Source organism: Suricata suricatta, chromosome 4 (genome assembly GCF_006229205.1).
Source record: "Suricata suricatta isolate VVHF042 chromosome 4, meerkat_22Aug2017_6uvM2_HiC, whole genome shotgun sequence".
Classification (NCBI taxonomy): Eukaryota; Metazoa; Chordata; class Mammalia; order Carnivora; family Herpestidae; genus Suricata; species Suricata suricatta.
Window position 1 is genome coordinate 144,337,433 of NC_043703.1, and position 22,253 is coordinate 144,359,685.

The window sequence follows — 22,253 nt, forward strand, 5'->3', positions numbered from 1 at the left end:
CCCGGGGGCGCGGAACCAGGACGGCGGGGTCCGCGCGCTGCTCTTGCTGCTGGCCGAGCGCTTCCCGCGCCGCGCGGGGCCCGGAGGATGGGGATCCCGGACCGCGGGCGAGCGGCTGCGACGCGACGACCCTCCGCTGTCCATTGACCTCACTTTCCACCTGCTGCGGACCCTGCTGGAACTGGCGCGGACGCAGAGCCAGCGGGAGCGCGCCGAGCAGAACCGCATCATATTCGAGTCCGTGGGCAAGTGATCTTCGGGGGGGTCCGCGGCCACAAGAACCTCGACCCCCGTCCCCCACTACCCCCGGGCCGGGACGTGCGCGACTGGAACTGACCCAGTCCCGCCGGGCTATAATAGTGGCCCAGGGATGCCCTGAGCGCTCTGTGCGTCACCGGTTTTTAATAAAAGTGCTGAAGAGCCTTTGGCCTCGGTTATGGGGCGCAGGAAGACGCGGCAGGGTGGGAGCCCGTGGGAAAGGGCGGCCTCCCAGGCCGGCGGGAGGGAACCAGATGCTGCAGGAGGGTTCCCGCAGAACGGTTTTCAGCCAGGGTCCCGTGGGCACGTCGTCCCCCAGGAACTCAAGTCCTGGTGCCGCCGCACCACCCCGACCCTCTTCCCTTGTCATTGGGCTCGCGAACCCGTGCTTGATACCAACGAGGTGCCCTACTGGGTTCATTCCACTTCCGCCCCCCAAATGATCCCAGATCAGGAGAAGGGCGGGGTGGTGATAGGGTCGCCCCCGAAGCCGAGGCTGAGAGTGAGCAGTGAAGGAGCTGCGGGTCTGGACTCTTTAGCCCTTTATTGAGCCCCTCCCCCGCGGCGGGGCGCGGAGCTGTGTGGCGCGGCGGTCTCTGCGCAGGTCCTCCGCGCCCCGAGGGCCAGGCCCCTGGTGCGCTGGCTCCCCGGCCGGGGGCGGGTCAGTGCCCGCCGGTGCCTGGGAAAGAAAGCTCGGTGGGCGCGCGCTCCGAAGGTAAGAGGCGGCTCTGGACCCCAGCTCACCCCCTTTCCCCGGCCACGTGCGTTTCTCCTCTACCTCCCGCCCCAACCAGGTCTCCCCAAGCTCCAGAGGAAAGGCCGGTGGGAAAGTGTACTTCTGCACGCGCGCTAGGGGGCGCGTCCCTCCTGCTGGGGCTCGGAGGCCTCCCAGCGATCCCGGTGCCACAAGAAGGCCATCACCGAAAAGGGGACCGGAGCGTAGGGCCAGCCCCGCCAGGTCCCTCAGGACACTCACCTTCCGGCCCATCCGGCCGCTCTTCCTCTGGCCCTGCGCTGCCCTCTTCCCCGTCCAACGGCACCTCCTCATCCTCTTCCTCCCCCGAAGCACCTGACCCCGAGGAAAGCGCGGTGAGGTGGAGCCCCCCCCACCCCCGTGCCCCCTCTGGACGCCAGGTCCCCGCGGCCCGCCGCCCCCTCCCATCCCCCGTCCCTCACCCGCCTGGAAGTCGATGGTCCTCAGCATCTCGGCCACGTGCTCCACGCTCACGGAGAACTGGTCCATGCTTTCGTAGCCCGGCTCCGGCCGGCCCGCCAGCTCCACTTTCGACATCGTCCCGACCCTGCGGCGCGGCAAGCGCTCAGCTGGAAACGCCCCAGCGCCCGCAGCCCCCTCCGCGCGGCGCGGGAGCCCGGGCGGCCCCTTCCGTGCCTTTCCCGCTCCGCCTACTCACTTATTGATCAGCTCCTTGGCCTGCTGCAGGGAAGAAAGGAGGGTGAACATAAGCACCGTGCCAGGCGCTGGCAAAGCCCCGCTTCTGGGACTCACGGACCTGGGGGGTAGGCGGGGATGCTTATCCCAATTCGTTGAGGAGCAAGTGGGCTCAGACGCGGGGTGGGGGTGGGGGAGTCTTGCCCGAGGCAAAGTGGGTCAAACGGGTGCCAGGGGGAAGCCTGGGGCCCAGCCCTCCACGTGCCCAGGCCCCCCGCGGCAGCCCCTCTGCGGCCTGCCTCCCTCCCCCGGGGCCCACCTGCAGGTAGAGCGCCATCTGCGGCTCCTCCATGGACTGGATGGCCGACTCCACGAGCTTAGACGAGGCCTCCAGGTGGTCCCCGTACTGGCGGATGAGGCCCCGCACGCGCTGCAGCTTCTGCTCCTGCTCGCGGGCCAGCGCCTGCAGCAGCTCAGCCTTGCGCTCCTCCAGCACCGCGCACAGGGACTCGAACCTCTGGGTCAGCAACTGCTTCTGCCTCCGGCTGTTGTCCTGAAAGAGGGCGGCAGGGCTGACACCTCCCTCCTGGCCGGGGGAGCACTTCCCACCGAAGGGAAGCCGCGGGGAGCCAAGAAGGAAAGTACCCCACATAGTGCAGACCTACAATTGCGGACAAGGGCAGGGTCTTCTCAGTAATAACCGTTAACAAGATTTAAAAAAACTGAGATATGATTGACTTTTATTTACCATTAGTTTCGGGTGCACCATGTAGTGATTCGGTATTTGTATATCTTGTGAAGGGATCACAAGTCTAGTTACTATCTGTCACTATATCTAGTTACAAAGCACAGAGAAGAGAAGTGACTGGGCCAAAGTCAAAGAACTACTAGCAAGGGGCACAGTTGGGACTCAAACCTAGCAGCTTGGTAAGCATATCTCACCACTTGTGATTCGCGCCCCAAGAACCCAGAAGTGTCCCCTCCCTCCCATCCCGGGCTCACCTCGATGGTCTGGCACACCTCCTCCATCTGCGTGATCACGGCCTGCACGCGGTCGTTGCCAGCCACCAGCATTGCGATGCCATCGCTGAGCTCACTCTGCCGCACACACAGACCAGCGCTTAGAACTGGAGGGCCCTGTCTAGAGCTGGACACCCCCCATCCCAGCCAGGGCCACCCTGCCACCCCACCATCAGGGCAGCCATTCCAGAGACCTAGGTGGCTTGGAACCATCCAAGAAGTGTGGAAGCACATTTATGGATTCTGGAAGGAGGCAGAGAGAGGAGGCCCTCCACCCACCAAATGAGAAAGGAACAACATTTGCCAAACATCCAGGCCTTGGGCTAAGTGCTTTATCTGTAGATTCACGTCTTCAATCAATTCAGAAATATTCTTTGTAATTATCTGTTAGGATACTATTGCCTCCTCTCTATCCTTTTTATTTTCTCCTTCTGTGACTCTCAGGAGACCTACATTAGAGCTTGTCATCCTTCTCATCTCCCGGTGCTGCATCCTAGGCTGCTTTTTTAGGCCTTTCTTCCTGTTCGTTAATTCTTCAGAGAAATTTCAACAATTATATATTCATTTTTAAAGTTTATTTATTTATTTTGACAGAGAGAGAGGGAGAATCCCAAGCAGGCTCCATGTTGTTAGCACAGAGCCTGATGTGGGGCTCCATCCCATGCAACATGAGATCATGACCTGAGATGAAAGCAAAGAGTCAGATACTTTACAACTGAGCCACCCACATGCCCCTATAGTTTCATTTTTAAAAGCTCTATTTGGTTCTTTGTTAAATCAGCATTTTTGATAATCTATTATTGCTTGTTCTTTTTATTCCATTTTTTAATGTTTATTTTTGAGAGAGAGAGAGAGAGAGAGAGGGAGAGCACAAACAAGAGAGGAGCTGATAGACAGACAGAATCCAAAGGAGGCTCCAGGCTCAAATCTGTCAACACAGAGCCAGACACAGGGCTCGAACCCGTGAACCAGGAGATCATGACCTGAGCTGAAGTCAGACGTTTAAACGACTAAGCCACCCAGGTGCCCCTTTTTATTACATATTTAAAAAAAAAGTATTTTATACACAGCGATACTCTATTCTTTAATAATTCCAATATCTGAGGGGCACCTGGGTGGCTCAGTCAGTTAAGTGTCTGACTCGACTTCGGCTCAGGTCATGATCTCACAGTTCATGGGTTCGAGCCCTGCACTGGGCTCCACACTGACAGTGGGAAGCCTGCTTGAAATTCTCTCTCTCTGCTCCTCCCTTGCTCTTTCTCTTTCTCTTTCTCTCAAAATAAATAAAACTTAAAAAAAATGATTTAGGGGCACCTGGGTGACTCAGTCAGTTAAGCATCTGGCTTCGGCTCAGGTCATGATCTCATGGTTCGTGGGTTGGAGCCCCACATCAGGCTCTGTGCTGACAGCTAGCTCAGAGCCTGGAGCCTGCTTTGGATTCTGTGTCTCTTCTCTCTTATCATCCCCTGTTCATGTGCTCTCTCTCAAAAATAAATAAATGTAAAAAAATTTTTTGTTAAATAAATGAATCATGTTTTATGTCGAATCTAGATGTGCGGTAGTGAGAGGGCCTAGGCCACCCAACTGAAGTCGCTCACCTGATCTAATTGTGTCCTTACAGCAACACTCAGAAGCAGGTGTTTTCATCCCCATTTTACAAGCAAGGAAAGTCAGGGCCAGAGAGGTCAAGTGACTTACCTAAGGTCACTAAGGTCACATTGAGTCATGCATAGAGCTGCGACTGTAGCCCTGATCTGTCTGCCTTTTATTGATTTATTTTTTTTTATGAGAGGGAGAGTGCGAGCGAGCGAGAGAGCTTGAGTGCCATGTGAGCACAAAATGGGGGGAGAGAAGGGGTAGGTGGGGAAAGGGAGGCAGAGAGAGAGAGAGAGAGAGAGTGCGAAGCAGGCTTCATGATGCAGGGCTCCATCCCATGACTCTGGGATCATGAGCGGACCCAAAATCAGATGCCTAACCAACTGAGCCGCCCAGGCGCCCCCTGATCTGCCTGCCTTTAACGCCAAGCGGAGTGACAGGCTGAAGTCTGAGATGCTGTCCTGTCTCTGGCCCCACAAGCCTGCCCCCTCTGCTGCTTGATACCTTCTGGCGTTTGTAAATGGTGGGCAGGGGGGCCACCTCACAGTCCTTGTGGGCACCGAACACCTTACAGAGAGAGCAGGTGGGCACTTCACAGCTCAGGCAGTAGATATTGATCTTCTCCTCTTCATGCTCCTCGCACATGAGGTGCTGCTCAGCCTTGGAGTGCAATGGCCTGGAGAGGGGTGGGAAGGTGGTGGAAGGGTCAGCGGCCAGGCTGGAGGGAGGCGGGCCCCGCAAGTGCGGGCCCCCATGAGCACCCTCTCTTCAGCCTTCACCAACCACCAATCACGGCTGGGGCTGGGGCTGGAGAGGTGAGTGACTTCCACGGTGGCCTTCATGTGAGGAATACAGAGAGCGAAGGGGTAGAGGAGGCCCAGATCCAAGGACAGCGTCTGTTCCAGGGGGGCAGGGAATTCCCACAGGGCAGGAAGCCATGGACGGTTGGCAAGGGCCTTGCTGGTGGACTGCCAGCCCCTCCCCCAGGTGGAGAGGGGGCAGGGGAAGCACCACCCAGGATCTGAGATGCCTCAGCTGGGTGCCCTGGGGCAAGTCCCTCACCCTCTCAGGGTCCAGTCCTCTAATCTCTAAAGAGTCTGACCCTTTCAGCCCTTCCCTTCTGGCTGATGGGTTCCCTGCTCTGTTCTGTGTCCCAGGTCCTACCCCTTCGAGAGACAGGAGGTCTTGACAACTCACCGGGAAGACTCTTGTTTGTAAATGTCGATAATGTTCTCTACTAGTAGGTTTCGCTGCAGGCCATAGACGCCATGTCTGTCCAGGACAACCTCATGCCTGCAAGATGGGCAGCGAAAACGGCCTCCGGAAGACACGGTGGTGGAGCCCCGGGATTGCCACAGAGGGTTCGAGGCCTGTAGGGACAAGTAGCATGAGAGAGCAGGCACAGGGAGGCACGAAGGAATGGGGCGGGGGGCAGGGGGAAAGGTATGGGGGCTGAAATGTAGAAGAATGGTGGAAGGGGAGGCATCAGCTCTTTTCCATGGGGAGGCCCTCCTCGGCTGATGAGGGTGGGTGGCCCATGGAGATCTTCTTTCCCCCTTTTGACTCATTACTCCTTACGTGTCCCTGCATCCAGAGCACAACTTTGGTCAAGGCCAGTCAAGATGGGGTCTCCCTAACGGGGCCCAGCTCGCAGGTGTGGGGAGACAACTGGCATTGGCAGGAAGGTTAAGGTTGGAAATGGACTCTGGTGCAGCCAATGTCCTTCTGGGGCTCTCATGGGACACAGCGGGGGGAGATTCTCTGTACCCTCAGCAGGGAAGCCCAGACAAGTGCTGAACAATGGGGCACATGGACCACATCATGCCTAGGAAACCATTCTAGAGCCTGGGAGCCAGGAGTCCTGTGTTCTTGTGCTGCCCCTCATACGGTTCTACTATGTAACTTTGAACAAGTGTTTGATCTCTGTGAAAGTAAGGACTACACTGAATTATTCCTTCAACAACAAATATTGAGTGTGCCAGGTAATTTCGAGGCTCTGGGGATAAGATGGACAAATGCCACCCTGCCCTAAGGACAAGCAAATGGAAAACTACATCTGGCAGGCAGGGTTATGACAAGAGTTAAGCTTAGAGGGTGGACTTACAAGAGATGTTCATCACTTATACCTCTTAGAGAACTTACTCCTTCTCATCCTAAAAGGGAGAGCCCCGCTATGGCCCAGGCTCAGAGTTGAGAAGGTGATCAACTGACCCAAGCAGAACCAATCTCCAGGAATTTGGAATTGAGACACAGAGGCGGGGGTGGCTAGAGCATGTGCGGCTTTGAAACCAAAAGACCTGTGGAGTTGGGCAAAGAGCTGACATTGTGGTCCCCACAGTCTTGTGCAAGTGGAAGTGGAAAGCAGGAGGGGTCATCAAGTATGAGCAGGAAGGCTGGTCTTCAGAGAAGACCACAAAGAGTCAACTTGTGACAGCAGCAGAGAGAAAAAACTGGAAGAGATTGTGTGTTGTCTCTCGATATTCACCTTCTCTTCTTCAGTAAGAGAGTTTTTAGCAAGACACATGGAATAAAGACTGTCTGTCCGGGGTGCTTGGGTGGCTCAGTCGGTTTAGCTTCCGACTTCAGCTCAGGTCATGATCTCATGGTTCCTGAGTTCAAGCCTTGCATCGGGGTCACTGCTGTCAACCTAGGGCCCACTTTGGATCCTCTGTCCTTCTCTCTTTCTGCCCCTCCCCTGCTTGCGCTCTCTTGGTCTCTCTCAAAATAAATAAAAAAGGCTGTGTCTCCAAGCCTCCCTTACAGCTGGGTATGACCAGGTGACTACTTGCTGGCCAATGGAATGGAGATACAAATGGTTGATGCAATTTTTAGGAAGTATCTTTAATGGGCGGGGCATGCCCAACTCTTTTCTCCTTCCTGTGAGCTAGAATGAAGAGGAAGGAGCTCAACTCGAAGCAGCCACGTGGAGCCATGAGGTAGTCATTGATGAGACTGGCAACAAGATAAAAGGATGGGTCTCTGGACTGCCTACCGATACTTTTGCTTGAGAGAAATAACCCATTTTTTTTTACCTTCTTGAAGCCATTACTATTTTGGGTTCTCTGTCACTTAAGAAGAACTTAGTCCTAGCTGGCTGGAAGACCATGGGCTAGTCCTAGAAAGTAATGAAGGGTCACCTGTGACTTTGAAAACTTAGATGTATTTCCTGCAGGTGTGTTTGATGACATTATCCAAATCCTTATGCTGGACATCAGCCAGAGGGACCCTTATGTGTGCAACAGCACCTAGAATACATAGAGGGCATCCAAGTCCACAGTCTTGTTTGAACCTTTAGAAGCAACAGATGTAGGCAAGGCAGGAAATGTGGCCTCTGTGAAGTGGGCAAGCCTATCTTGGCAAGAGTGACTGGCATGTCACAAATGTCACATTTGGGGGAAATTTCTTCTGAATCCTAAGAAGTGAACACTTTAGGCCATCATAAAGCTAGAACAGAGTAGTTTGAGATTATCCACGGCTGTGTTTGTACCTTTGTCTTTCTCAGTAGCTGCAGTTGTATAAAACTGTGGAGTTAGGTTTAGGGTATGGGTGAAAGCGTAAGATCACTGGGCTTTTGCTTACTTAATAGAATTACCTTTCATTATTTAGAATCCAATGAGTAAGGAGGGGTCAGGAGAACTCTAAGCCGGCAAACCCCTGGAGGGATCTTACTTCTCTTTGATTTGCTGGTGGCTAACATATAAGTGCTCAGAAGATGTTTGAATGGCTGGAAAGGGGCAATGTTCTAAAGTCTCAACCCCGAGCACGAACTTCTGAGTTAGCCTCTCTCCTCTGCCTTCCCCCTCACAGTGCCCGCTTCCTCTATACTCATTATTGAACATTCAGCTCATGTTTTCAGGGCCTGTTATGTGTCAAGCTCCACACTATTGGCTTCCCAGACATTACTCAATTTAACCCTCAAGAATATCTTGGAAACATGGTGGGAGACATGAACAGTAACCCTTAACTCAGACTACGGGAAATATAGTGACAATGGCTAACTGGACACATTCTAAGTTTTTTTTTTTGTATTAACTCATTTAAACCTCTTATCAACCCTTGAAATAAATACTACTATTAGCCCCATTTCAAAGACAGGAATTGCAGCCCAAAGGTGTTGACTAAATTGTACACGGTCATCAGATAATAGGTGGCAGAACCAATATTTGAAGCCAGGCACTCTGACCCCAGAATCCATCCTAAAAGTCAGTGTACTAGAGGCGCCTGGGTGACTTGGCTGGTTAAGCATCTGACTTCTGCTCAGGTCATGATCTCACAGTTTGTGAGTTTGAGCCCCACGTCGGGCTCTGTGCTGACAGCTCAGAGCCTGGAGCCTGCTTAGGATTCTCTCTCTCTCTCTCTCTGCCCCTCCCCTGCTCATGCTCTGTCTCTCAAAATTGAATAAACATTTAAAAAAAATCAATATACTTCATTGTCAGATGCAATAGACTGTAGGCCACCCGAAGGATGATACCCAGAGCTAACATTCACCCCTCTGAATCTCACGTAAAACAGATTTTAGTAAGAAGCATAAAAGCCCAAACATCAACCCTTCACAAAGAAAAGAACAACCTAAAAGTGAGCTCTGCAGCTGTGGATTGATGTTATTTGAACTGAAGTAAACAAAATAGGAGCCATCAAACCAAAACCCCTTGTGCCAGGAAGCAAGGTGAGGGTCCAGCTTGCAACTGGGGCAGCCTGTTGTCCGTGAGAAGGAAGGGACGTGGCTCAGATCCCCGGGAGAGCTTCTCCCATGGAGCTCCACGAGCCCCCAGCTAGATAGTTCATCAGATTCTCTGTGAAAACATACAGAGGCGGTGACATAACCAAAATGAGACACTCAGCGACCTGCTAATCCGGGTCATACCCCTCTACTTCACCGCAGAAGCCAAAGAACTAAACAGGGATTGCAAGCCAATGGTAACATCCAGCTAGCCAGTTTACACTTACGTGGCCAGTGGAAGAAAGCCAAGGGAGATGGAGGGTTGACTAAAGAATTCAATCTCAGCCTCAGATACAATTACCCTGATTCAAAGAGGAATGGTAAGCAGAAGAGATCCAGCGGGAGATATAAGCTGAGATAATAAAAAAGGAGAAAGAAAGCATGACAAACAACGGACAGATGAAGGACATGCTTTGGAAGGAGAATTGCTCCTAGAATCAGTATTTCAATCTAACATTTAAAAAATTTTTTTAATGTTTATTTTATTTTTGGGAGAGAGGCAGAGTGGGAGTGGGGGAGGGGCAGAGAGAGAGGGAGACACAGGATCTGAAGCAGGCTCCGAGCTCCAAGATGTCAGCACAGAGCCAGATGCAAGGCTCGAACTCACGAACTAAGAGATCATGACCTGAGCTGAAGTTGGACGCCCAACCAACAGAGCCACCCAGGCGCCCTTTCAATCTAACATTTAAGCAAAAACAAAACAAAAACAGTCTCTTTGATTACAAAAGAGATATAAGTGATCAAAGCTGGAAGAGAGAGAGAGATGGCAGAATTAAGAAATCAAGTAAAATATGTTGTCAACATAGAAACAAAATTCACATCTGACACTACAGCAGGAAGTAGAATGTATCCACTGACAAAAGTCACATAGATCATAGTGGAAAATAACAGGATAAAAGGAATCCGGACTACGTGCTACAATGCGGATCAAGCTTGAGGACTTCGTACTAGCTGACGTTAGCCTGCTGCAAAAGTACAAATACTGTATAGTCCCTCTTATGTGAAGTACCTGAAATAGTCAAACTCATAGAGATAAAAAGTAGAATGGTGGTTACCAGGGGCTGAGGGGCGGGGAGGTAGGGGGTTATTATTTAGCAGGTACAGAGTTTCAATTTGGAATGATGAAAAGTTCTGGATACACACAAAGTGTGAATATACTTAATAACACCGAGCTGCCCACTTAAGAATGGTTTAAGATAATGGGTGCCTGGGTGGCTCAGTCGGTTAAGCATCTGACTTGGCTTTGGCTCAAGTCGTGATCTTGTGGTTTCATGAGTTCAAATCCCATGTTGGGCTCTGCACTGGCAGCACAGGACCTGCCTGACATTCTCTCTCCCTCTCCCTATGCTCCTCCCCAACTCATGCTGTCTCTCTCTCAAAATAAATAAACTTAAAAAAATTGGTTAGGATGATAAAATTATATTATGTGCATTTTACCAGAATATAAAAACAGTTAAAAACAAACAAAAAAAAAGCAATCATGAGTTGTTGTTGGGACGTCTGGGCCAAGGAAGCAGATTTGGGTGGACCGGGAAGTATGCTCACTACCTCTTCACCACTTCCTCACCAGGTGAAGACGTTTGTGCAGCTCATGCCATTGGCTAATCACTGCCATTCCCCTGGGCACCAGGGGTCTAAGAGGCAATGGGTATCAGACAGTCCATCCTGGATTCTTTGTGCGAAGGGCACCTTTCTGGGGAGAGGGCGGGAGGGAAGGGTCTCCTGTCTGTCTTCTTTGCAGTTTGGCTAAGCGCTGGTGCTGGACATGTTCCACAGCTGACTTCCAGATTTCCCCGCCTTCCACCCATCCCATGGTCTCCTCCCACTCCCAAAGCTCAGTTCCTCTGCCACATCCTACCTCTGGCTGGCTGGCTTTCCTCTTAACCTCCGGGGCATCCCTTCCTTTCTGTGATTGCTTCAGCAACGCCCCCCCTCCAACTCCACACCCCCCATCCTGTGCTAGTCACTCTGTGGTATATATATATACCAAAGGTGCCCTTGGGTACTAGGGTTGAATTTGACTAGTAATGCAATAGTTAAGTTTATCTTTTGGGTTTTCCAGGCTCTTTAACTCACGGCACACACTTGTGCTGCTTAGAGGCCCTCTCTGTGTTCCTCATGAGCTAACTCAGTGTTTCCCCAAAGATGATATTCATACTGATGACAGGCACGATGTGGTGTGAGGATGGACATTTAAAACTTCTGTGTGTCAGGGCACCTGGGTAAGATCCAGCTTCGGCTCAGGTCATGATCTCTCCGTTTGTGAGTTTGAGCCCCGCATTTGGCTCTGTGCTGACAGCTCAGAGCCTGGAGCCTGCTTCAGATTTTGTGTCTCCCTCTCTCTCTATGCCTGCCCACTCACACTCTCTCTCTCTCTCTCAAAAATAAACATTAAATTTTTAAAATTTTTGTGTGTTGATTTTACTGTGTATTAGAAAAAATAACCAGCCTATAGAACTAGGAATTTTTCAAGGATTCTGTCATTGGGAATGTGGATAAAGTAAATATTTAAGCTTTACAAGTGAGTCCTTTTAAACAGAAATAATCAACTATTGCACAGATGGTACCGGTTGTGGCAAAAATCAGGAAGGCGAAATGAGAGGAAGTCCAGGGAGTTGCTCTAAGTCTTCCTGATGCCCTCCTCAGTTGAAACTCGTCTGTCTAGTGTCCCAAACCTTTTGCAAATGCTGGGTGGCTACTTTGAGAAAATCCCCTGTGCTGGATATGTGGATAAAGTGGCTATCCCTTGGGGTGCCTGGGTGGCTCAGTGGGTTAAGCGTCTGACTCTGATTTTGGTTCAGGTCCTGATCTCATGGTCATGAGATCCAGCCCGCATGGGCTTCGTGCTGACTGTGGAGCCTTCTTGGGATTCTCTCTCTCTCCCTCTCTCTTTCTGCCCTTCCTCTCTGCTCATGCTCTCTCTCAAAATAAATAAATAAACATTAAAAAAATAGTAACCCCTTCTTCGTAACATCTCTGCATTATAACAGAAGGCATTTAATGCAGCACCATATAGGGAAAGTAGCAATGATCTGAAGATCTGGTTTGGGATTTGCCATTTATGACCTTAGGAAAATGATTTCTCTCAGGGCTTCATTTTCCTTAATTCTAAAAAGAGGCATCTGTACTTAGCATTTGCTCCTTTCAAGGGCTGATGTTCTCTGAGCAATGAGCATTGAGTGATACACTATGGTAAGAATTTCAGATACCCTGATTGGAAGGGGGAGGGGGCTGGTGGTTTTTATGACAACCTTCCCCTCTCACACCATGTGGGCCACCATCCCCTTCTCTTTCACTTGGAGTCCTGTGATTCTGTATCTCACTGGTTTGTGCCTTTCCCAGCTGGCCCTGGAGCGCCCTCTTCCTGCCTGATATAAGAAATGCCTGAAATTCCATCTCTGAAATACTCCTAGTGCATTTGTTTATTTTACATTAAAAAAATAGTATTTTTAAAGTTTATTTACTTTGAGAGAGACAGGGCATACAAGTGGGGAAGGGGAAGAGAGAGAGGAAGACAGAGAATCCCAAGCAGGCTCCAAACTACCAGCCAGAGCCCAATGCAGGGCTCGAACCCACGAACCATAAGATCATGACCTGAACCGGTCAAGAGCTGGACGCTTAACCGACTGAGCCACTCAGGTACCCCTAAAAAGATTTTGTTTTTAAGTAATCTCCACATCCCACATGAGGCTATAACTCACAACCCTGAGATCAAGAGTCAAGTGTTCTGTGAGTTGAAGCCCCACATTTGGCGTGGAGCCTACCTAAAAAAAAAAAAAAAAAAAAAAAGTCACACACTCTACCAAATGAGCCAGCTAGGTGCCCTGAGTTCTAGTGTGTTTAGGTGGATTTAGACATTCTATCATTTGTATTATCTTTGAGGTTTGGATTTTATATAATGCATCTGTATTGCTTTTGTAATCAAAATAAACTATTTGAGAGTAGAGGAGCAATTAAATGAGTTATAATGGAATTATTGTGTAATCATCTTAGAGTTCTTTGTAACATGGAGAGACTCATGTTACGATTTTATTTCATTAATGTTTGTTTATTTTGAGAGAGATAAGGAGTGTGAGAAGGGGAGGGACAGAGAGACAGGAAGACAGAGGATCCGAAGCAGGCTCTACGGGGCTTGAACCACGAACTGTGAGATCATAACCTGAGCAGAAACCAAGAGTTGGAAGCTTGACCAATTAAGCCACTGAGGCACCCCTCATGTTATGATTTTAGATGAAAAAAGCAAGATATAAATCAATATAGACAGTAGGACCCCAATTTAGAAATGAGTGATGGGATTCACAGGTAATTAACATTTTTTGTAGTCATCTACATTTCCTAAATTGCTATAGACTCTGAATTACTTTTAAAACACATTAATATAAGAGTTAAATATTTTTTTGCAGTAACTGTCATTGATAGAATTATGGATTGTTTACGTCTTGTTCTTTTTCTTTCTTTTATAATTTCCAAATTTTGTGCAAAGATTTTGGAGTTTGGAAAAAATTTTTACTTTTTCAAATTGCAATACTCAGTCCTGACATAAAGGGAGAGGGGGCGCTGGAGTGCCATCGACGCCAAGAAGGTAAAACACTAGGAGAACTGCAAACAACTTTGTTGGTTCCGGGGAGGGGATGTTTAAGAAGATACCATTTGAAGAAAGAGTAGGAAGGTAGCAGGTGGTTAGGTAGGAAAGAGTTTTAAAAGGCCAGAGAGACTATAGCATTTTACATTATAAATAGGGGAGTCGTGGAGGGGAGGCTAGAAAGGTGGGTTTTACCATGAAAAGATTTTAAAATTTATTATTTTTTTTAACTGTGGTAAAATCATAGAGGGCTTTGAGTTTACGGGTAAGGATCTGAACTTAATTTTGTAGGCAAGGTTTCTGAACTAGGGAGAAAATAAGAGTGAATATTAATCTCACAGGTAATTTGGATAGACGGGAGGAAAGAGGTTAAAGGCACAGATCAGCTGGGAAGCAAGTGTAATAGTGCACGTCAGGAGCCTGCCCTCAGGCAGTGGCAGCGATCTTGGAAAGACTAGGGACGCCAGCGGGGGTCAGCAGGACTGGCCAATGACTTAAACGTGGGTGGCTTGTGGGGAGAGGAGAAAGTCAGCGACGATTCTGGCATTTCAAGCCTGGATGCTTGGGAAGATGGTGCCTGCAGTGCAGGAGCGTTTACCCTGGGGACCACCGCCCCCAAAAGATCCGTGACCAGAATTCTGTGAACTCAGAGGAGGGGAAAAATCACACTTTTATTTAATTAAATCGCAGAAATTGGACATTTTCCTCAGTTACAAACATAGGCAACAAAGCACAATTTTAGAGTACTTTGCCACCAACAAAAATCACAGGTATTTTCACACCACATTATTGTTGTTGATCAAATATCCAAAAATAATTTATGCTTATCACTACTTCTAAACTATAGTAGTTACTAGGTCCCCTGCTTGATCTCATTATTTTACGTGTTAATCAAGAAGCACATAGATTACTCTATCAAATATGTTCGTCCTTCCTTCCTTCCTTCCTTCCTTCCTTCCTTCCTTCCTTTCAGAGAGACAGAGATCTATCAAACACGTTGTAATTACTTTTGTAATTATATTCCAGTGTTTCTCAAGCTTTTTTTCATGACTGCTCCTTCCAGGAAACTTTTAAGACATTTTTGGCCCTAATATCCATCCCTTCCCCATTAAATTTTAGTACCAAAAATCCACTAAAGTGGAATTCATAGAAGAAGAAAGTAGAAAGGTGGCTGCCAGGGGTGGGGGAGGGGGAAATGAGGGATCGCTGGTCAAAGGCACAACCATTTAATTCTAAGATGAATTAGTTTTGGGGAGCTGATGTCCCACATGGTGCTTATAATTAGTCTTATATTTTATACTTGGCACTTGCTAAGAGTAGCACACAATGGTAACCATGTGAGATGATGGATGTGTTAACTAGCTTGATTGTGGTAATCATTTCACAGTGTCAAATCATCATGTTGCAGACTTTAAATATGTCCAATTTTTGTCAATTACATCTCAGTGAGGCTGGGGGAAATTTTTTACATGGAAGCAAAAATTAAATAAAAATTTAAAAATAAAGTCACAATCAAAAATTTCGATACCACAGATATTGTTGGGGCAATATCCCCCCTGTTGAGAATGTATGAGAATGCATGCTGTGTTCTGATGCAATCAATTTTCTTAATAATCATATGTAGTACATTTTATGCATCTAAAAACATTTTTCTGGGGTGCCTTGTGGCTCACTTGGTTAAGTGTCTGAGTCTTGATTTCAGCTCAGGTCATGATCTCACAGTTCTGTTCATGAGGTGGAACCTCCTTTGGATTCTCTCTCCCTCTCTCTCTGCTCTTTCCCTGCTTTCAAAGTCTTGTGAGAGGGAAAAAAATACACATTAAAATATAAATAAAAATATTTTTCCTACACAAACCACACACATTGCCCTTAGAGTCCACATGCTTCACAAACTGACAAAGGGGTCCATGGTCCAAAAAGAGATTAATTCCTGCCCTGATTATAAGTCCTACATGGTCTCATGAAAGAATTTTATACACTAAGGTGTAGATGGCAACTCCCTTAATATATTTCCATAGCTGACAGTCCCTTCATTAGACTAAAGATCTCTCAGCTGACTAAAATCCTATCTTCTGCTTCTTTGTATTTCAAGACTAAGAAATAACACTGTATGTTAACTAAGTGGAATTAAAAAAAAAAAACACTAAAGGGGCGCCTGGGTGGCTTAGTTGGTCAAGCATCTGACTTTGGCTCAGGTCATGATCTCACGGTCTGTGGGGTTGAGCCCCGTGTCGGGCTCTGTGCTGACAGCTCCAAGCCTGGAGCCTGCTTTGGATTCTGTGTCTCCCTCTCTCTCTCTGCCCCACCCCTGCTCATGCTCCGTCTCTCTCTCAAAAATAAATAAATGTTGGGGCGCCTGGGTGGCTCAGTCGGTTAAGCCTCCGACTTCCGCTCAGGTCAGATCTCACGTTTGTGTGTTCCAGCCCCGCATAAGGCTCTGTGCTGACAGCTAGCTCAGAGCCTGGAGCCTGCTTCCGGTTCTGTGTTTCCTTCTCTCTCTCTCTGCCCCTCCCCCTCTCATGCTCTGTCTCTCTTTGTAATGTTTATAAATAAAACATTAAAAAAAATAAATAAATGTTAAAAAATTAAACAAAAACACTAAGAAAAGATGCAGGTTTTTGTAAACAACTGTTGTAGAAGCATATGGGAATAGGCCTGTTCTTAACTCAATACAACTACACTGTATATAATGCATCTTTGAATGAGTATCTTCTTTAAGATATAAGCTTTTGTAAACAATTGTGTAGAAGCATATGGCAATAGACCTGTATTTAACAAAAAAGATTAAAAATATAGCTGAAAATAACTGACAAGCTCTATTATACACTTAGATGTCTTTGTTCTGTCCTTAAATCTTACGTTTACACAAGAAAGCCAGCACCATAAAGCAAAATTTCATGTGCCAATGAGATGATGTATAGAGAAAATTCCATCACTCTAGGAAGCAGAAGACCTACATTAATGTCCCTACTCTGTCCCTTTGCAAGACTGTAACCTGTTTCTTGTGTTCTCCCTGTAAAACAGAAGTAACGTCCATTTTGGCTCACTCAAATGGAATCATGCATATGAAGGTACTCTATAAATTATAGAACATTTCACAAAGAGTGGTTAACAATCCTAAAAGTATATGACCACACAGTACCACAGGTCATGAAGCAACTGTTCCTTCTTCACTGTGGAGGATAAAATGCAATAAATAAATGGAATTTAATTCTAGGCTATGTTCCAGGCTTTTGTGTGACATACATGCCATGAACTGTCTCTCTTTTAGGCTCTTTGTGCTTCCTTTCTTTGTAATATTCCATAGCATCTAACAGAAATGTTCCATCTAGAAAGATGCTCTGTGAGTTCAAGGGGGGTTGCTGCAGGCTATTTTCCTCAAAATGGTGACCTGGTCAGTGATGAACAGTGGATCGTGCAGGTCCTTGGAGCCACACCTTCACAATACACTGGAGAAACCACGGCAAAATGGCAGACCAAAGACCAGACACTTGGGGAAATGTGGAGGAGCCTTAGAAGAATCCAGATATTTGGCCACCAGTAGGCGAGAGAGGGATTCTGAATGGAGGGTTAGCTTTGCCTGACAACCCAGCAAAGAGGCCGGCACAAGGGGTCTGTGGCAGAAGACTGGCTAGAAGGAAGATCGCAAAGCAGAAGAGTGAGTCAAGTCAGGACACTGGTAACAGAATAGAAAACACTTTAAAAATGTAAATCCATTGGGGGCCCCTGGTGGTTCAATCAGTTAAGCGTCCAACTTCAGCTCAGGTCATGATCTCACAGTGTGTGAGTTCCAGCCCCGCATCGGGCTCTGTTCTGACAGCTTGGAACCTGCTTTAGATTCTATGTCTCATTCTCTCTCTGCCCCTCCCCGACTTGTGCTGTCTGTCTCTCAAAAATAAATAAATGTAAAAAAAATTTTTTTAATGTAAATCCATTGTAAGATTTCCTGCATTTGTGAAATCAGATTGTTAGAGTTACGAGGATGTTAAAGATCCGTTTAGGAGTGCCCAGGTGGCTCAGTCAGTTAAGCATCTGACTTCAGCTAAGTTCATGATCTCACAGTTTGTGAGTGCAAGCCCTACATTGGGCTCTCTGCCATCAGCACAGAGCCTGCTCTACATCCTCAGTGTCCCTTTCTCTCAATAATAAAATAAACATTAAAAAAAAAAGAAGATCCGTTTAAAGCATCCTATTAACCCATATATGTGTAAACAGGCTTGAAGAACTAAACGAGCCTGACTGACATCACATGGCGAATCAAGGAAGCAGCTGGTGGGACTAGAACTCAGGCGCCCGAGTCTCGGTCTAGGTTTTTGTTCTCCACTAACCCAGTTTCTTCCGTCAAGTAAGCAAAATCCCTAACACTGCTGTAAGTAAATGCCGCTCACAAACTTGCAGTGAACCAACTTCTCAAAAAGGAGACCCACCCATGGCTGGGCTGGGGAGGTCCCTCAGGAGCAGGGGAAGTGACAGAAGAGGCAGACCAGTCCTTGACAGCAGGGCCTCACAATGACCCGATGACGAACTGGCTTTCAGGGTGAAGTGAAGCAGAGGCCATCTCTTCCCTGCACGGCCCTTTATTAGGGAAGGCGGCCCCTTTCTTCGTGTTCCCATATCTGCAAATCTCTCCCTAAATGGACACCTTCCAGAAAAGCTGTTCCTAACAACCTTCTGGTTGTCTGTTAAATTACAACAGGTTGCAGCTCATAAACAAGTGCCCACAGTGAAGTGGGGGCAGGTACAAAAATAAACTAAAGGAGTTTAGGAGTGACTAGAGTTTACAAATACAGAAACGCATGGGAAGATGTTTGCGTCGAATTCCCACACCAACAGCTTTCCTCTAGTCAAAGTGCTTGGTAGCTGAGTGGGTACAAGTGCGGAGAAAGAGAGAGGGAGAAATTAGAGGGGGTTAATGTGGTATTTCGGTGTCTTTTCCCTTTAAAGTCAGGGTGAGGCAGAGATGGATTCCAGCTCTAAAGAAAACTAGTTAAATTGTGAGGCAACTGTGTAAAGATGTGTATGGCAACAGGGGCTTGAAAGTCCTATGCAAACGGGAAAATAACTGTGCTGGAGGAGGTAGGGTTATGGGATTCGTTCTCCCGGACCCTTAATACTGTTCAACATTTCCAGTGACATGTTTTAACTTTTCAAATTAGCTTCCTGGCTAGTCGACCTGATATTATAAAGTCACAATTCCCTAAGTTCTTTCTTTTTATTTAAACATGTCTAAGCAATCTCTATGTCCAACGTGCTGCTCAAGTTGACGACCCCGAGATCAGGAATCGCAGGCTCCGTAGACTGAGCCAGCCAGGCGTGCCCCCAGTTCCCTGAAATCCTTGCTTGCTGTTCATCACAGCAGTCATTAAGACAGCAAAGCACTGGACACCACCTAAACGTTTCAGAGGACCGACGGAACACACAGGTCCAGTCAGAACAAGGGAGCACTATTCAGCCACTTAAAAATGAAGATGCGTATCTGAATGTGTGGAGATGGAGCAACCGCCCAGAGAGAATGAACACAGGCAGATGTAGGGCAATGAGTCTAAACACACACACCTCCCACACTCAGATGGAGCTATCCATGGAAACGTCTGGAAGGACGCCCAAGGAAGTTGGAAATGGCTACCTCCATTTGGAGGGGTGGTCACTTTTCATGATACAAACTCCTAAACTAGTTGAAATAAAAATGTGTGTGTGTGTGTGTGTGTGTGTGTGTGTGTGATATTGGCATAACTTTTATAAGTTCTATTAACTTTCTAGGCAATGTTCTCAGGGCATTCTTCCTAAGTGGTTTTAAGACTGAGTTACCAAAAGCCCTAAGCTTGTTCCCATACTTAGAAAACAGACAATCTGATTATGCCTACAGTTGTCAAAATGTGGAGGCAATGTGCGAAAAAACTAAATATGCTCATCTTTCAGAGGGAGATCTACTGAGATGTATATACAGAAGTACAGCCAAGGAACTGGGTCAGCCTCCCACCAGGCTGCCCCAAATAAAGCAGAGCAAGGAAGTGAGCTGTTCACTCTTCTCCTTGGTGGTGGGAGCCGGGGGGCGGCACCCAGGGGTGTTCTGCACTTTAAAAAGAGACACATCAGTCCAGATCCACAAAACCATCCCAAAGCTCTGGGAATCATGTTGTTTCCTAAATATTCTGTGCCAGGTCTGACCCAGCCCCTGTTCTCTCCGGGCCCAATCAGCATTCCAGAGCTTCCAGGAACCAGAGCACTGTTCCCCGGGTACAGAGCACTGACTTCCACAAGGGCGGTCACTTAAACATCATCTAGCCTCCACATAGAGAACTTGTCTCTGGGTCCCCCTGCCTGATGGTACTATATGCCTCACACTTTAGTATGCTGACTGCCCGTTTTTTTTTTTTTACAGGACAGATTATCTTCACTTTCAAAATTTCTCTTTGCTTTCATGTATCTCAAGACTTAGTGGGAGGGTGGATGTTTCACTACAAATTGATGAAAAGGCATGGCAAAATCTTGTTGCCATTCCCTCCGAGGTATCTCGGCCTGGAGGATGTTCAGAAAGGTGCTCACACCCAGGGCAAAACCAAGATGGGGGGCAAGGCGAAGCCCCTAGTACATGACTTGATGTCCGGGATGAGCAGACGGTACAGTCAGCCTTTCTCAGAGAGAGAGTGAGTCTGAGATACTCTGGCGCCAAACAATGTCACGGCAGGTTTAGACACCTAGAATAGGAGACAGGAATGGGCCCGATGGGAAGATGGCATATGGCAAAGGGCGGGAAACAGGGCACGGCTCTGGGGCGGCCTGAATGAGCCAGCCTGTTGTTTATCCCAAACACGCTACCCTGAAAGAACCAGATAAAGTCCTGATTAGGTTAAAAAGCATTTGTGTTCAACATGTTTCCTCCTGAGTGCCGATACGGTTGAAGAATATATAGTCACAATGTTCCTTCTCATGGCATGCCTACTAGGCTGGCCAGCTCTGGTCTATTCAGAGATTTTACTTCACTTGCAAGGTAGGTGTGTGTGTGTGTATGTGCGCGCGCGCACGCGTGTAATCTCTGACCTTTGTTCCAGTGGCACAGGGCACAAAAGAAAACCCGTTTATAAACCATTTTGGTGTATACTGCTTTTTTTTTTTTTTTTGAAACCAGCAGCTAAAATGACAGCTGTGAAGTTGATTAGCTATGTATGCTCTGCCCCGCGACCTCACATACACCAAAGCTGGCTGCATTTCTCTGCCTTCTCTCTGCTTAAGTGATCACAATCCTTTCTAACCAGCAGGCCCTTCTATTAACCAATCTGGAGCAGGGCACTGGGGTGGACTTTTAGTTGGGGAGGATTCCGAGTCTCCTGCCCCCTGTCTAACTCTGCTCCAAAAGATGGATGTGCTGAGCGTTGCCTCGAATACAAATAGTTTCAGCATGGGTTTTTCTCCCAGGGCTTGTTTTTGAATGTTTCACTCACATTGATGCTTTCTCCAAATCTTCCATACCATTCTCAAAATCTGAAACTCCAAACTGGAGTGCGGCGTCCAGCACAGACTGTTACACAGCCCGGTGTGGGACCACCTCCCTCCCAGTTGGTAGTTTCTCTGGGGGTCTTCTCCCCTCTGCAGATGCCAGCATTCCAGCTGCTGCCCATGCCAGCCTGCAGAGCCACTGCTGACTCATGCTTACGTTGTGATCTGCTAGGACCCCGAATCTCCTGCTCCTCCACCATGCACCTCATGGAGCACTCTGCCCATCCATTCCGGGGTCTCCGCTCTGACCCGATGACAAGCCTCCCGCGAACCCGCTCTGGTTCCCCTGGCCTTGCCCTCCCGCGCCGCGTGCGTGGCTCACCTGGAAGACGTCGTTGGCACACTTGCGGCACAGGTTGTGCTGGCAGGGCAGGATCACCACCGGTTTGGAGAACATCTCCAGGCAGATGGGGCAAATGAGCTGCTTCTCCAGGTTGTCCATGCTGTGTGCATCCCCTAGCAGCGGCTTGAAACCCACTGTGAAGTTCATCCCCTCAGCGATTGTGCCTGCCCTGGCCTCGGCCTGGGTCCTGGCCTTCCCTCACTGCCTCTGGACCCCTCCTCGTTTAGATGGTCGCCGATTCTTGTTCCCTTCTACTGCTCACTCTTGAAATAGCCCTGCTATCTCTCCTGTCCCCTCCTCCAACAATTCACCTCGTCCTCAGCTAGCTGTTTACAGACGCTTCTCTCTCTCTCTATTCTTTGCCCTGTAACCCAGCCAGGCACATGTAGCTTTATCCAGCCCTCCCTCCCTGAATGACTGTCCCTGGAAATTTCTCCTTTTGTTCCCCAAATGACTCTTGTCCACTCTATGGGCAGCACTGTTTGTCCCTCACTTCCCAGAGAGGAGATTAATTTTAACATGGGGGTAGGGAACAAGGGGCATCTGCATGACATTCCAACTCCCAATTTAGCTCATGTAAGGCGAGCCACAGCTGTCACCAAGTGAGTGACCCTGACTCATTCGGGAATGGGTGACTCCCTTAAGCAAGAGCAGGGGTGAGCTTCACTGTTAATGGTGAAAGGTGGGCCTACAAAGTGTCGGGCTTTCCTACTCAGGAGGCTCCAATGAGCCCCTGACCCCCGTGCTCTGGCCTGGGCTCTTCTTCCATGGCAGTGACACACAATCTAAACTGGCCTGGGTAAGAGGGACCATGCATGGCTCAGGGGGGCAGGAAAGATGTCACCAG

The 22,253-nt window shown here is 48.3% G+C and overlaps 2 protein-coding genes across 3 annotated transcripts; one reads left to right on the forward strand and one right to left on the reverse strand.

Moving 5' to 3' along the window:
- Positions 1-4: 4 nt before the first annotated feature.
- On the forward strand, positions 5-423 carry UCN (urocortin; the record flags this gene model as incomplete). Its single annotated transcript, XM_029938563.1, has 1 exon — positions 5-423. A coding segment is annotated over one exon (249 nt), but the record flags the coding sequence as incomplete, so codon positions are not given.
- A 354-nt stretch (positions 424-777) lies between these two features.
- TRIM54 (tripartite motif containing 54) lies at positions 778-21,891 on the reverse strand. Of its 2 annotated transcripts, none has more exons than XM_029936329.1 (9): positions 21,386-21,891; positions 5,462-5,634; positions 4,769-4,940; positions 2,651-2,746; positions 1,968-2,201; positions 1,671-1,690; positions 1,435-1,559; positions 1,235-1,327; positions 778-937 (listed from the first exon to the last, which is right to left on the reverse strand). In XM_029936329.1, exons 1-9 carry the CDS (start codon positions 21,551-21,553, stop codon positions 921-923), a joined length of 1,098 nt encoding a protein of 365 aa, XP_029792189.1. In that variant the 5' UTR covers positions 21,554-21,891; the 3' UTR covers positions 778-920. The 2 variants fall into 2 exon arrangements, with proteins under 2 accessions (XP_029792189.1, XP_029792188.1); XM_029936328.1 differs by having other exon boundaries at positions 1,671-1,693; positions 21,386-21,890.
- Between the last annotated feature and the right edge of the window lie 362 nt (positions 21,892-22,253).